Genomic DNA, 15,890 nt, shown 5'->3' on the forward strand with positions numbered 1-15,890 from the left:
GTTAAACTTTTTTGATTTTCCTAATTAATTAAAAAAATTTATTTCTAAAATTGATAACTGTTTCATAAAATTTTATCATTATATTATATTATATTCCAATTACAATAATTAATTTACGGCTGAAATTTTATGGAAGTGTTGGATTGCCTATGAAAATTTCCTAAACAGGGCTTTCAAAATAAGCTAGGATAACATAGTACCTTATGTTTAACAGAAGTGTTCCACTTTTTTCCTAATTTTTTTATATTAAAGAAATAATGTAAATCAGACGACTAGATCTAAAGTTATAATCTTTTAAACTGTTAAAAATCATTTCGGGCGATGTTTTATTAATCAAATTAAACATAAACATTAAGTTTTTCAAATTAAAATATATTTTTTTATTTATGATGAAAAACCGGTTAACCGGTTTTTTCTGAATTTGAAAAATATCAACCGGTTTTTTTTAAATTTCAACTATTCGAACTATTCGAAAACCGGTTTTTGGAAAATGTCGAATAATCGATCACCCTAGTAAGTACAAGTTCTTACCAAATCTCACATATGTGTGTGATTTTTTACTAACACAATCAAAAAACTTACCGCTTGAGGCAGCCAATTTGATGTGTCGCCAAGCCGCTTATAAATTCTCAAGTTATTTTCTTAAAGATACTTTTTTATTTTTGCAGAACTTTTGCAACACAATACGACTTTTGGCCCATTTCGGAAATTGGGCCGTTTATTTGGCAGTTGTTTACGACAAAACACCAACTCATCAACGATTAGACTGGTTTTGGATCAATTAGGAGGCTATTTGCCGATTGGAGCACTTGGTCCATCTAGTATTTCCCAGCTAATATCAAAAATATATGAGCTAGGTCCGACGCCTTTAATCGACATTTACTACGATTTAAGTTATGGAAAACGCCCACACGTTTTACTGATTATAAGTGGTCCCAGTACAACATCGCCCATTCTAGAGGTAAGTAAATTTTTTTTATAAATATTTAAGCTGACTACACCTATTTTAATATTCAGTAAAACGACATTTCAAAATTTTCAAATAAAATGAAAAATATAATAGTGTAGATACAAAATGTTATGAAACAAAGTATAACAAGTAGTCCGACTCTCACGTACACGAAATTCCACCTCCACATTTACGGGTGCTGTGTGAATTCAACACCTTGGTGAGAAATATTAGTGTGTCAAAATACTTAAAATTTCTTACTTACATTTTCGAATTAATAGCGAGTTCTACGTAAAATCTCACCCGTCCGCAGAAAAATTAAAATTTTTTAAAATACTTTTACGAAATGTTTTCTTTAAAATTCCGTTTATTTTGAGCAACCTGAAAATTTTATATTTTATTTACTATTGACATTTAGTTTTTGTTGTTGTAGAATTTTAATTTAAAAGCAGAGTTACATATTTTTGTATTGAAAATTCAAACAAATACAATTTTATGAATTTTTATAAAACTCTGTATGTCTGGTGAAAATTTTAAATGGTCAAATAGATGTACATTTTTGTTACTAATACAAATTTAGAGTTAGGTAATTTTTCACTAACACATGCTTAGAGTTAGGTACTGCTGTCAAAGAGTCGGACTACTTGTTATACTTTGTTACGAAACTTACTGAAAATACTGATAGAAAATTGAAAGTCGTATAATTTTTTAAAATTTTTTGAAAAATTTCTAAACGATTGGATTTTCTCATTTTATCCGAGTTTTATTTTTATTTAAACACAGAAAAGAAGAAAAACAGAAACAAAATCCAATTTAAAATTAAATTTATGTTGTTTTCCTTTGAATTGTTTCATTTTATTTCAAATGTGAAAAATTATTTTCCATTTGATTTTTTTTGATAATCATACCAATTTTCATTTTATTTTGTTTTGACAGTAAGAAATTCAAATCTAACGATTTGAGATTTAGTAGTAATTTAAGTGGTTGTCATATGAATGCCTAAAAAATAAATATAATTAATAAAAAAAAAAAAAAAAATAGAAACAACACAACCCATTCGTTCCCACTGTACTCGCTTGGGTACAAAAAAACAACCGGTTTTATAATGCTAGATTATCCATTACTGAGTTTTTTGTAAATTTTGATTTTTGGAATATTACTTTAGAATCTAAAGAGTAAATGTACCGAATTATTAAATCATAAAAACATAACGGTAAATTTTAAATAATTTTTTTTGTCAACAGAGTTTTTAAATATTTCGATTTTTCGCACCTTTCATTGCAATTTGATGTCAAACTTTTTCACTTTGATTTGAATGGATTAGAATTTTACTGAAAACTGAAGTAAAGAGATCAGGTCATTAGGATTTTGTTAAAAAATTATTAAAATTTTATTTTTAAGTTTATTTTTATAAGCTTAAATATTGGTGTACTCGCTTGGGTACAATGGGACTACCCATGCATATTTTTTCATATATCTAAATTATATTTTAAGGATGTTTATGTCCTTTTTGGTAAAGAATTTAGAAGGCTTGTAGGTGCTACTGATAATCTTTATAATAAAATCAGTTCACATTTAGATTTTTTCATTACTTTTCCAAAAACAAAATAATTAAAATTGGTTTTACAATTTTTTTATTTACAAATACAAATATGTACCCATATTGTCCCGCTGTACCCATCCGAGTACAGCGCAAAAATCGCATTTCCAACATTTAAATTTTTTTTATTTTTAAATTTTATTTTAAATTAACCCATAATGAGATACATTTTGCAACAAATAATATAAATTATTTGATTTTAAGATGGTTGGGATCTAATGGGTTAAGGTATATTTAAGAAGGTGTGCTCATCCGCGCAGCTGATAATCAACTGTTTAAAATGTAAAAATATTTTATTTGCATAATTTTTTAAATATTTTTTATTGATTTGAGAAATACAAATTATATTTTTTTCAGAGACAGAAAATAATTATTATCTATGAAATTTTTGCTTAAAAAAATCAGTATGAAAGAATCGTCCTAGAAATGTTTTGAATGTAGCAAAATATTTCCCAGATTAATCGATTTCTTCAATAAACATTTTTTTCTTGATTTTTATAATAAAAATTGAAAATAAAAATTATTTTTGATTTTTATTCTATTTGTTACAATAAAAAATTATTTATGTTTATACTCTACACCAACATAGTGGGGAGGGTATTATACGTTTGTGCTGATGTTTGTAACGCACAAAAATATTGGCCCTACACCCACCTTATCCATGTAAACCTTGTGCGAAAGGTATAGCTTGCAATTTTCAATATATTTTGATGAAATTTGGACCATAAGTGTTTTTCGGCCCAACGACGTCTATTGAAAATGGCTGAAATCGGTCCATTATTTCACCTAGCCCCCATACAACCCTACCCCCCGAAAAGGGTTTTTGTGTTCATAATTATCTTAAATATTGTAGTATCTCTACAAAAATCGGCAAAACTTAGTTCTATATACGTCTTAATAATACTACCAATTTTCTTAATTATCGGACATTATTTGACCCTAGCCCCCATACAAAGTCCCTTTCAGAATATGACTTGAAGGTCAATAATTCACTAATAAACACTAGTATCACTATGAAATCCAGCATACATAACTCTAATGTAAACGTAAAGCCATGTACCAAAATTTATAAGGATAGACCCATATTTACCCTTGCCCCCATATAACATCTCTTTTAAAAAATCACTTTTTTCAACAAATTGTTAAAATATTTCGGAATTAAGGTAATCAACTTAAATGCTTTGTTATTAAATATAATCCAAATTTTTAACATACTCAGTGGTGTAGGGTATCATATGGTCGGCCATGCCCGACTATACTTTCCTACTTGTTTATTATTGATTCTGAGTCAATTAAGGTAATTGGATGAAATTTGGCACACACTCCTTTTTCGGCTCAAGGACGAAGCCTATTGAAAATGGTACATTATTTCACCTAGCCCCCATAAAACAGAACCCCCGAAAAGGGCTTCTGAGCTCATAATTATGTTAAATATACCTGTATATTGATAAAAAGCGACACAATGACCTTGCCAAATTTCATAGAGATCGGACCTCATTTGACCCTAGCTCCCATACAAAGTCCTCTTCAGAAAATTACTTGAATGTCCAAAATTAACTTATAAACACAAATATAGCGATGAAATTAAGCACAATAAAATATTATGTAAATATAAATATATTCACAAAATTTTATCAGGCTTGGTCCATATTTGCCCCTAGCCCTCATATAAAGCTTCTTTCAGAAAATTAGTTTTTCATCCATAAATTGCTTAAATGTATCGGAACAAGGTAATAGAAGATAAATGCTTTATTATGAAAAATAAATCACATTTAATATTCATAACTGGTGTAGGGTATCATGTAGGGTGATCGATTATTCGACATTTTCCAAAAACCGGTTTTCGAATAGCTCGAATAGTTGACATTTTAAAAAAACCGGTTGATATTTTTCAAATTCAGAAAAAACCGGTTAACCGGTTTTTCATTATAAATAAAAAAAATATATTTTGATTTGAAATACTTAATGTTTATGTTTAAATTTGATTAATAAAACATGGCCCGAAATGATTTTTAACAGTTTAAAAGATTATAACTTTAGATCTAGTCGTCTGATTTACATTATTTCTTTAATATAAAAAAATTATGAAAAAAGTGGACACTTCTGTTAAACATAAGGTACTATGTAATCCTAGCTTATTTTAAAAGCCCTGTTTAGGAAATTTGCATAGACATTCCAACACTTCCATAAAATTTCAGCCTTAAATTAATTATGGTAATTGGAATATAATCTTAAGATTGATAAAATTTTATCAAACAGTTATCACTTTTACAAATAATTTTTTTTAATTACCCCCTTATTTTGTAAAACACTTCACCTTGCGTTGAAAATATTTTCATAAAAATTTTTTAAAATACAAAAACAATTTATATGAAAAATTTAGTGAAGTGAGGGGAAGGGATTTACAAAATAACCCCCTTAATTAGGAAAATCAAAAAAGTTTAACCAAAGGAGCTGTAGAAAAATATACGCTAGTTCCTCGACTCGAATATTTTTAAAATTTAGACGGGCTGTATTATTATTTACTTAAAAATTTCATTTAAATAATCTTTGAATACAAAGCAAATAAAAGTATTCGAAACCGGTTTTTAAAAAGTGAAAAAACCGGGTTATTCGATATTCGAAAAATCAACATTAAGAAAAAACCGACACTGGTAAAGCAGAAAAAACCGGTTTTAAAATTGGTTGAAAAATCGAGTCGATCACCCTAGTATCATGTGGTCGGTCACGCCCGACTATAGCTTCTTACTTGTTTATTATTGATTTTTATTTGAAAAAGTTCTCATTAATTTTTACGGAAAATATAAAAAAATCAAATCAAAAGCAATTTGTATTTTCTGAGAAATGAAATACAAACCATATGCAATTTTTAATTTTAATTTTTTTAAATAAAAATAATAACAATTACTGTCTCTGATTTTTTTAGCTTGTGTAAATATTAGGGATTCAATTATATACAGTGGGCAGTTTCGTATGTTTGGATGGCTATGTGTTTCATGGCCTTGTGTATAGTGTTTTTGTTTCTTGGTGTATTTAACCACTAAACAATTTTTGCCGAATTCGTACCGACAGTCTGCACAAGTTGCCGATTTCGAATCCGAATTCCGTTAGAATTCGTTACGAAAATTGCATGAAAGATTCCTCGGAATTCGGAAATTTTGTCTGAGGAAATTCGGCAAAATGTGCAGAATTCGGACAAATCTGATTGAAGTCGGACAAATGTCTGATAGCATGTCTGACATTCTTCCGACATTTCGTACGAAAGTCTGATCAAATATAAGAAAGTCTGATAGATGTCGGATAAATGATTGATTAAATGTCCGACAGTTCGTTCAAAAGTCTGATAGATATCGGATAAATGTCTGATAAAATGTCCGACAGTCGTACAAAAGTCTGATTTTTTAATTTTGATTTCTTGCTTATAAACACAAAGCAAAGAATGAACATCACGTTACGTTACGTTGTTATTGGCTAGAAACATGAAATTAAGTATGTAGAGCCTGGATTAGGCGAGAACACATTAAAGAGGACTTTTTGGTACTTTTTCGTTCTACAAAAGGTACTTTTTGAATTTTCTAAAATATTGAAACTGGAAACATGAAATTTAGTTTGTAGAGACCGGATTAAGGGAGAACACACTTTTCGAATTTTCTATAATATTGAACGTAGAAACATGAAATTAAGTATGCAGAGCCCGAATTAGGTCAGAACACATAAAAGGGGACTTTTTGGTACATTGGTACAGAACTCTTATTTGTTAATTTTAATAATAATTTATAAGCTTCCATTATTTATGACTTCTTAAGGGTACATAAATAAATAATATAAACTTATAGATTATTTTTAAAATTAATAAAATTAAACCATTCTACTTACATATTATATACGAAAATAGAGTTCATTATATATATCCATTTAAAATTATAAAATTAAACCATATAAAATTATGTAATTATACCCTCCACCACCATCAGTGGTGATAGAGGGTATATATAAGTTTGTCATTCCGTGTGTAACACCAAGAAATATTTATCTGAGACCCAACAAAGTATATATATTCTGGATCCTTATGAAATTCTGAGTCGATTTAGCTGTGTCCGTCTGTCTGCCTCAAACACTCTCACGTTAAAACTAAGTAAAAGAAATCAGCCAAATTCACTGAATATATTCACTACTGTCCTAAGCAGTTTGGTATTGTAAATCAGCCAAATCGGTCCACAACGTAAAAAATTATGAGTAAATTGAGTAATTTGAGACTACTTCGAAAAAATTTAAGTTTATTTTCCTAATTCTTGATATTGAAATAATATTCAACATAAATATATTTTGTGTATACATATGTATATCACTTTGCAAAATATTTTTCGGATTGGTCCATAATTGGTCATAGCTTCCATATAAGGCCCATTTCCGATAACCACGTAATCGCACATATTACAAAACTGAAAGAAGATATCGATATAAAATTCATCATGAATGTGTTCAAAGTAGATATAAAACACCCTGCGAAATTTTTTCCGAATCGGCCCATAATTGGTCACAGCTCCCATGAAAGGTCAACTTCAGAAAATTACTTAAATGCACATAACTAATAACTAAATAAAGATATTGAAATAATATTCAACATAAATATGTATTTTGTATACATACAGTGGCGAGCAAAAGTGGATATATATCAATCAAGTTTATGTTAAAAACCCAATAAAATCCAGAAAATATATAAAAAAATAGATATTTGTTTTAAAATAAGCAATACAAGAATAAGAAAATAAAATAATAGAAAATTCACGAATATTGAAACTTTATCTCAAGTTTTAGCCAATTTTATTAAAAAAGTTAATGTATCCACTTTTGCACGTTTGAATTTAATTAATCTAGCAACACCAATAAATTTAAAAATAACAATGAATTTGAGTACTGCTACTTGATTTACCTTTGAAGAAAGCATCAAAACAGTTACCACTTTTGTGTCAAATTCTTATTTTTTGCCAAAGATTTTAATTTTCAAGTTTAAATGACAAAAGTATCAAGTTTATTAGAAAAACTTGATACTTGAAACTTGAATGACAAAAAATAATCACTTTGCTCGTCAAATTGGCAAGAAGTTAGGAATTTGCCACCGAACAGTGCGAAAAAGAAAAAATATAAGCCAGTGATGCCAAGTGTAGGGATTTTTCCCTTTTTGTAGGGATTTTTTTCAAAAATTTCACGTGTAGGGAAAAAGGGAAAGATTTCTTACTATTGTCAAATTGTAGGGATTTTTCAATTTCATAGTTTTTAACAACTAAAAATATACTCTTTCATGTATTAAATTTTAAAATTAAAAATGAAATCAGTTTTAAGTGTATCGTTAGTAAAAATTCACATATCGCTACAAGACTGGCATAATCCAAAATTCGGGCTTCTTGAACTGAGGTCTACAAAACATGCGACATACTAAAATCTTTCATATAGTTTATCAAATTTCAAATATATCTATTATTTTCGATGTGAAATCGATTTTTTGTAAACGTAAAAACTAAAACCCACGTTTTCGTGAATATTAGACAACTAAAAATTTAATTTCAATTTAGATGAGAAACATATTAACCTCAACTATCTGAATCTGGATTTTTAAAATCCCTTGATTTGTTTAAAAGTTATTAAAAAAATAGTTAAATGTCATTAAATATTCATATCCATTTTTCTTGAAACGACTTTTTGGATTATGCCAATCCTGTAGGGCGATATATTCTGACTCCTTATAGATAGAGTAGTCGGGGGCTTAATGCAGTAACTCAGGATTGAAAAAATGAATTTAATGTTCTGAAAATTTATAAAAGTAAACGCAAAAGTAAACCTTATTTAAAATAATTATTTTGTGAAAATTTTTTTGTTGGAGGCACATAAAATAAATTTTTATCACGATTCGATATACTGCCATAAATCTTTCAATTGTCTTGTTTTTTTTAATCTTAACTGAAGAGTCAGGGTTGGAAGATTTGTATGATGTAAAATTTAAAGAAAAATAATTTTAAATTTAAATTCTAGAAATTTCATTCCTAAAAATTAAAAAAAAAATACATATATATACATATGTATATTATAAAACGGAGCTAATATTTTAGTTTTTGATGTTATTTTTGTATTTTTTTTAAGATAAACTTTGAAAAAAATGGAAAAAAGTAGTGTAGGGAAAAATGTAGGGAAAATAAAAAGTGGGTGTAGGGAAAAAAGGGATTTTTTTCTCATAAGCGTAGGGATTTCTGAAAAAAATCTCCTGGCATCACTGATATAAGCACACCAGATGTTAAAAAATGTCGATCGCGCTTGCTTTCGCAGAGAGATGCCAGAACTATGGAGCGTTTATTGACATCCAAACAGGAAAAAACACCAAAAACAGGCTCCTGTCGCCATAAATAAACCCTTAAGTGAGTGGGCAGCCCAGAGAGCTCTTCGTAGAATTGGCCTTATATCAGCCGTAAATCAGAAAACACCAGCGTTATCAGAAAAATATGTGAAGGATCGTCTTAAATTTAGCAAGAAGCAGAAAAATTGGAGTGTTGATGACTGAAAAAGGGTGATGAAACGAAGACTAATCGTTTTCAGTCTGATGGCAAGGAATATTATTACTGGCACCGTCCTTATGAAAGCTTAAAAAAGCACCAAGTAAAAGAAACGGTGAAACATGGGGTTGGTAGTCTGATGGTGTGGGCTTGTTTCACTTGGTAGAATCTCGGTGCTTTAGTAAAATTAGATGCTATAATGAAAAAGGAGGATTATTTGAACATTTTCAATCCAATATTCCAGATTTTCTGGAAGAATGTGCATATCCAGAGCCAGAGGTTATACTCCAACAGGATGGGGTCCGAAGCATACGGCAAAAATCGTAAAAAATTGGCTTTAAGCGCAGAATTATCAAACGATGCAATGGCCAACTCAATGCCCGGAAATCAATCCAAGAAATCTTAAAGAACTTTGGTCGAGAGTACAAACGGAGTGGTCTAGTGTTCCGCAACGGACCATCGAGACCTTGGTCAAAAGTACGCCTAAACGTATCAAAAGTGTCATAAAAGCAAAAGGACTTTGCACAAAATATTAAAAATCAAAATTTTTTTAAAACGTGCAAAACTGGATACTTCGACTTTATTTATAAATATGTTTAAATCTTTAGATTAATATTTAAATATCATGAATTTAATTTTGTTTTCTTTTTATATTGTTTTACTGAATATTTTAAATTGAAAACTTAATTATTTTTCCTTTATTTTATGGGTTTTATTGCATTTTTAAGTCTTATAGGCTAAACATGGAGCTATGCCCAATTGTGGACCGATTCAAAATATATTTCATTCTGCAAAATATATTTTGAATCGGTCCACAATTGGGCATAGCTCCCATATAACCCACATTTCCGATAAGTAATTTTCTGAAGGGGACTTTCTATGGGAGCTCAAATGAGGCCCGATATTTATGAAATTTGGCAAGGACATCAAGACTTGTATAAAACTGTAAAAACTATGCGCTTTTTATCGATATAATGGTATATTTAACATAAATATGAGTTCAGAAGCCCTTTTCGGGGGGATCTGTTGTATGGGGGCTAGGTGAAATAATGGCTTCGTCCTTGGGTATGCCAAATTTCGTGTGCGCACAAGGTTTACAAGGACAGCCAGCCAGCTAGACGGACGGACGGACATAGCTTAATCGACTCAGAAAACGATTCTAAGCCGATTGGTATACTTTAAGGTGGGTATAGGACGAATATTTTTTTATGTTACAAACATCAGCACAAACCCAATACACCCTCCCCACTAAAGTGGTGTAGGGTATAAATAGGCTATATAAATAAGTTTTTTTCGGATCGGTCTATAATTGGTCATATCTGTCATATAAGATACACTTAAGAAAATCGCATATTTCATTAATAAATAAAGATATCGGAATAAGTATATTTTGTGTATATAAGAAATCTGTTTTAAACAAAATTTGGTCATTGTTCTCATATAAGTTCCATTTCCATAAGTCACTTTTTTCGATACATTTCATTCAATTATAAATATATACGGATAAAATTCGACATGGTGTGTTTTTTATCGATAAATCATTCTGCGAAATTTTGTCCGGAATGGCCAATAATTGGCCATATCTCCATAAAAGCTATATATGATTTCTAAATAATAGCACCCTCATCACGGAAGCACAATTTAAACTTTCACATTTTTTTTAAATACGTATTTAAGATTTGGCATAGTCGAATATAGCACTCTGACTTGTTATACCCTACACCACAATCAGTGGTGATAGAGGGTATATATAACTTTGTCATTCCGTGTGTAACACCAAGAAATATTCATCTGAGACCCAACAAATTATATATGTATATTCTTGATCCTTATGAAATTCTGAGTCGATTTAGATCTCAGTCGGTCTCCAATTGGTCAAAGCTCCCATATAAGGTCCACCTCCAAAAACCACCTAAACGCAAATATTTCATTGATAAAAAAAAGCTTTTGTGATGAAATTCGAGCTGAATATGTTTTGTGTACATACAAATCATTCTAGCAAATTTCTTTTCGAATCGGTCCATTATTAGTCTTAGCTCCCATATAAGGCCCACTTCCGAAAATCCCTTAAACGCATATGTTTCAATGATTGATATTTTGTGTACATACATATGAATCACTCTACGAAATTTTTCTGGAGAGACCCGAAGTTGGTCATAGCTCCTATATAAAGTCCACTTCCGAAAATCACTTAAACGCACATATTTTATTAATTAATAAATCTATTGGAGTAATATTCGACTTGAATTTTTATTTTTGCATATAAATCATTATACGAAATTTTTTCTTGATCGGTTCATAATTGGTAACAACTCCTATATAAGGATCATTTCCGAAAATTACTTAAACACATTTACAATCAAAGTCATCGGGATAAAATTCGACATAAATGTGTATTTTGTATATATAAATCGTTATACGGAATTTTACTTCTGAAAATCACTTAATACCACTTAATTCATTATTAAATGATTATATCCAGATAAAATTCGACATGAGTATGTTTGTGTATAGATAAATCATTATATTGAAATGTTTACAACTGGCCTATTAATATAAAATTTTATGAATCTAATCAAAATTAATTCCACATATGCATAAATGTTAGTACCCTCACTACGGAAACAACAATTTTGTCAAGTTATCTAAAAATTATATAGTTAAATGAGTTTTAATAAAAAGTAGCTTGCTGGTGGAGGGTGTTTAAGATTCGGCACAGCCGAATATAGCACTCTAACTTGTTTTCAAATAATAATGCTTATTTATATAGAGTCAAACTCTATAACGAACTCCGCGGGACCAGTCAAATTTGTTCGTTATAAGCGAAGTTCGTAATAAGACAGGTGAAGTTTTTGTAGTTCCAAAAATATAGTGGCATTTCACGAAATTTTAAGAATATGATTTATAAATTTATTTAATATTCTTTACCAAAAAACACCATTGATTTTATTTGTTCATATTTTTCTTAACAAATTTGAGTTTTTTTCAACAAAGCAAAATATATACTTATGAATTCAACACATAATTTTGAAGTTCGTTATAAAAAAGGAAAATTGTATGATATTGTACTTGAGGGACTGAAAAAGTAGTTCGTTTTATACGAGGATTCGTAATAACCGAGTTCTTTATAAGAGATGTTTTTTGTATGAAAATAGTTACTAAAATTGCTGGACTTGAAAACTTGTTCGTAATAACCGAGAATTCGTTATAACCGAGTTCGTTATAAGCGAGTTTGACTGTATAAATAAGCAACAATGTAAAACGAATATATCGTAAGTGAATCTGTGACAATAATTTAAGTTCTTCAACTAAGTATAATTTACTAATGTTTTGTAGCTAGAACTCATCAATAAAACAAAAACCCCTGAAGAAGTTTGAAAAAAACAAACGAAACGTTGGATGAGCAAAATAAAAATATTTTTATTTTAATATTATTAATTGAATATTCTTCAGGCTCGAGTTTGAGTCCCACTTGGGAATAAGTTATTTTCCAATTTAATTAATTGGGCACACAATTTTTCGGACTCATCAGCAATCTTCTTGTGCCATATGCTATGTCACTTGCAAACGTCATCTATTTAACTCACAAGTCCTTATTTAACAAAAAGTCCTTATTCCAATTTCATCCTACTTTATTTAGTTAGATTACGAGCTTTTTCAGTGTTACAATTGAAATTTACAAAACCAGAATATTTTTTAAAATTTTTGCAATTAGAAAAAACCGTATTACAAATATTGAATTAAGGTACTAAAGGAAATACACAACACTCGTTAAACGCGTTATAGGCTTCTGTAAAAAAAAAAAAAAACTTAAAAAAATATTGGATTTTTAACACATAAAGATCAAAATGACGCGTGATGTGTTATTTGCAGCTTATAAAGATCGAAAAGTTTTAAAAGCGTGAAACATGTTGCCGTTTCAAAGCGAGTTGTGTACTTAAATAATAGACTAAAAGTCTCGTGTACCCTAAGGGTAATTTCTGATATGTAGACATTGTCCCATAGAGTTATTCTGACAAATAACATCTATATGAAATAAATTTTACAGCGTTTTTGTAAAACATATTATAGTACAGGGCCAATGTACGCGGCATCAGTTGAGCACAAAAACATATACAGTCGCTCCAAGCCAAACACGGACGGACAACTGTAATGATTTATTGTTTTTCTTGATGTAATTAAAAAATAAATATTTGATTTTAAGTTTTTTATTTATGAGAATAAATTAGAGTCTGTTTGGGATCAATTTGACGAACTTCTTATAATAATTATGTAATTTTTTTTTACATTTTTATACGAAATCACTGTTTCACATAATTTAGATGAAAATACATGTTTTTTCCAACGTTTAATTTTACTAATATATTAGTAACCACTTGCAGTAAAATACACATATTTATCAATGTAATACTAAAAATATTTTATCATCTTCACATTTTAATATTATTGCTAATAAAAATTGCAACATTACCTTGAAATTTCTAGCAGCTCACATTCACAGTATTCGTTTTCTGCGTTTGTACAACAATCGAAATATATTTTTTTTGCTATAGTAGCGCACACACGCCATCGTTGTGCTGCTAATTTTTTCCTAGCAGCAGTATGTTGTTTTGGTTCTGCTACTGCCAGTATACATACATACATACATACATACATACATACATACATACATACATACATACATACATACATACATACATACATACATACATACATACATACATACATACATACATACATACATACATACATACATACATACATACACATACATACATACATACATACATACATACATACATACATACATACATACATACATACATACATACATACATACATACATACATACATACATACATACATAATACATACATACATACATACATACATACATACATACATACATACATACATACATACATACATACATACATACATACATACATACATACATACATACATACATACATACATACATACATACATACATACATACATACATACATACATACATACATACATACATACATACATACATACATACATACATACATACATACATACATACATACATACATACATACATACATACATACATACATACATACATACATACATACATACATACATACATACATACATACATACATACATACATACATAACATACATACATACATACATACATACATACATACATACATACATACAATACATACATACATACATACATACATACATACATACATACATACATACATACATACATACATACATACATACATACATACATACATCAAATCATGTTACAAAAACACTAAAACGGTTATTTCCCTAAAAACAATTTGTTTATCAAAAATAGACAGCAAACACAATAACGGGAAATTTTTCAACATTCTAGAAAAAGGTTGGCAACCGTTTCGAAACCGTGTTAAGGTAGCGCTATCGGTATTTTGAGTTATGTAGGTATTGGTATTTTAGCATTATCGGTATTTTGGCTTATTTAGGTATTGATATTTTAGCGTTATCGGTAGTGTACAAAAAATATATTCTAGCGGTAATTTCAGTATGATTTAAATAACTAACAAGTATGAAAGTATAGTCGGGCATGGCCGACTATATTGTACCGTACACCATGGGGTATATATTATACTTTAAAAATTATTTATTTTTCATAAAAAAAACTATTATGTTGAATTTTTTCCTTAATTCCGATGTATTAAAGCAATTTGTTGATGAAAAACAAAATTTTTAAAATAAGCTTTTTATGGGAATTAGGGTCAAATATGGGCAGATACTCAACAACTTGGGAAGAGGGATGTTAGTTATGCAGAATTTCATCACTAATGGTTACAAGTTAATTTTTGGATATTTTTTAAAGGGGGGGTTGTATGGGGGCGGCGGATCATTATAAAAATTGGCATAGTCGTTTATGCCTCTATAGATTTTTGGTGAGATAGTAGTATATTTGACATAGTTATGAGTTAAAAACCCCAAACCGGAAGGTGGTGGGGGTAGTTGAATTAATGGATTTTGAACTTTGTTACTGGTATCTTCTTGCCTAGGAAGCAGGGTTCAGTATACGTAGAAATTTTTATCTTTCTTGTGAAAAGACAGATTTCCGTCTTCGCCGGGTTAACATTGAGGCCTCTCGGTTAAGCCCAGCTCAAGGCCGTATTCAGAGCCTCCTCAGCAGGGCTGCCAGATGAATTTTTGAAAAAATCGTCAATTTCCCGATAAATTTTTAAATAATCGTCATTTTGGTTTTAAGAAATCGTCAAAAAAATCGGAGAATATGAAAAGCTTCAAATTTTTATAAAAAATTAAAAATATTGTAATATTTGAAGATGAAATATATTAAAAAATTTATAATATTAATACATATTTATGTAAAATTCGAAACATACGGAATATTATTGCTCAAAATTCAATAAACTTTGAGTTTTGAAGAATATTCGACAGTAATGTTAATTCTTTTCTAATGTTCTCATAATGTTTTCAATGTTCTGGCATTTTAAAAAATATCAAACATAAATACTGCTAAAATTTACATAGTGAACACATGTAGTTTTTAGGTATAGAAACTTGTTCATCTTTTTCCTTAAATTCCTCAAAGTTTGTTGCATCACAATATTGCTTGTTTTGGTGCACAAGGAATATTTTATTCTTTTTAAGCAAAAAACTGTTTGTAAAAGTTTTGAAAGTTTTCTGTAAACAAGTACTTACCCAGCAAAAAATATTCTTGATTTGGAAGCAATAAATATAACTACTGCATCTTTAACTCCTTCCTCTAT

At 29.2% G+C, this 15,890-nt stretch overlaps 1 protein-coding gene across 1 annotated transcript in view; it reads left to right on the forward strand.

The window, feature by feature from the left end:
- Positions 1-15,890, forward strand: part of LOC119599869 — a 277,552-nt gene that overhangs the window by 140,401 nt on the left and 121,261 nt on the right. The window contains exon 4 of the mRNA XM_037949780.1: positions 669-961. Within this exon, the coding sequence (XP_037805708.1) occupies positions 669-961 (293 nt within the window). The remainder of the gene's footprint in view (positions 1-668; positions 962-15,890) is intronic.

This window comes from Lucilia sericata, unplaced genomic scaffold, assembly GCF_015586225.1.
Source record: "Lucilia sericata isolate MDLA Ls3-8-SP2 unplaced genomic scaffold, ASM1558622v1 Contig000094F_arrow, whole genome shotgun sequence".
NCBI classification, from domain to species: domain Eukaryota; kingdom Metazoa; phylum Arthropoda; class Insecta; order Diptera; family Calliphoridae; genus Lucilia; species Lucilia sericata.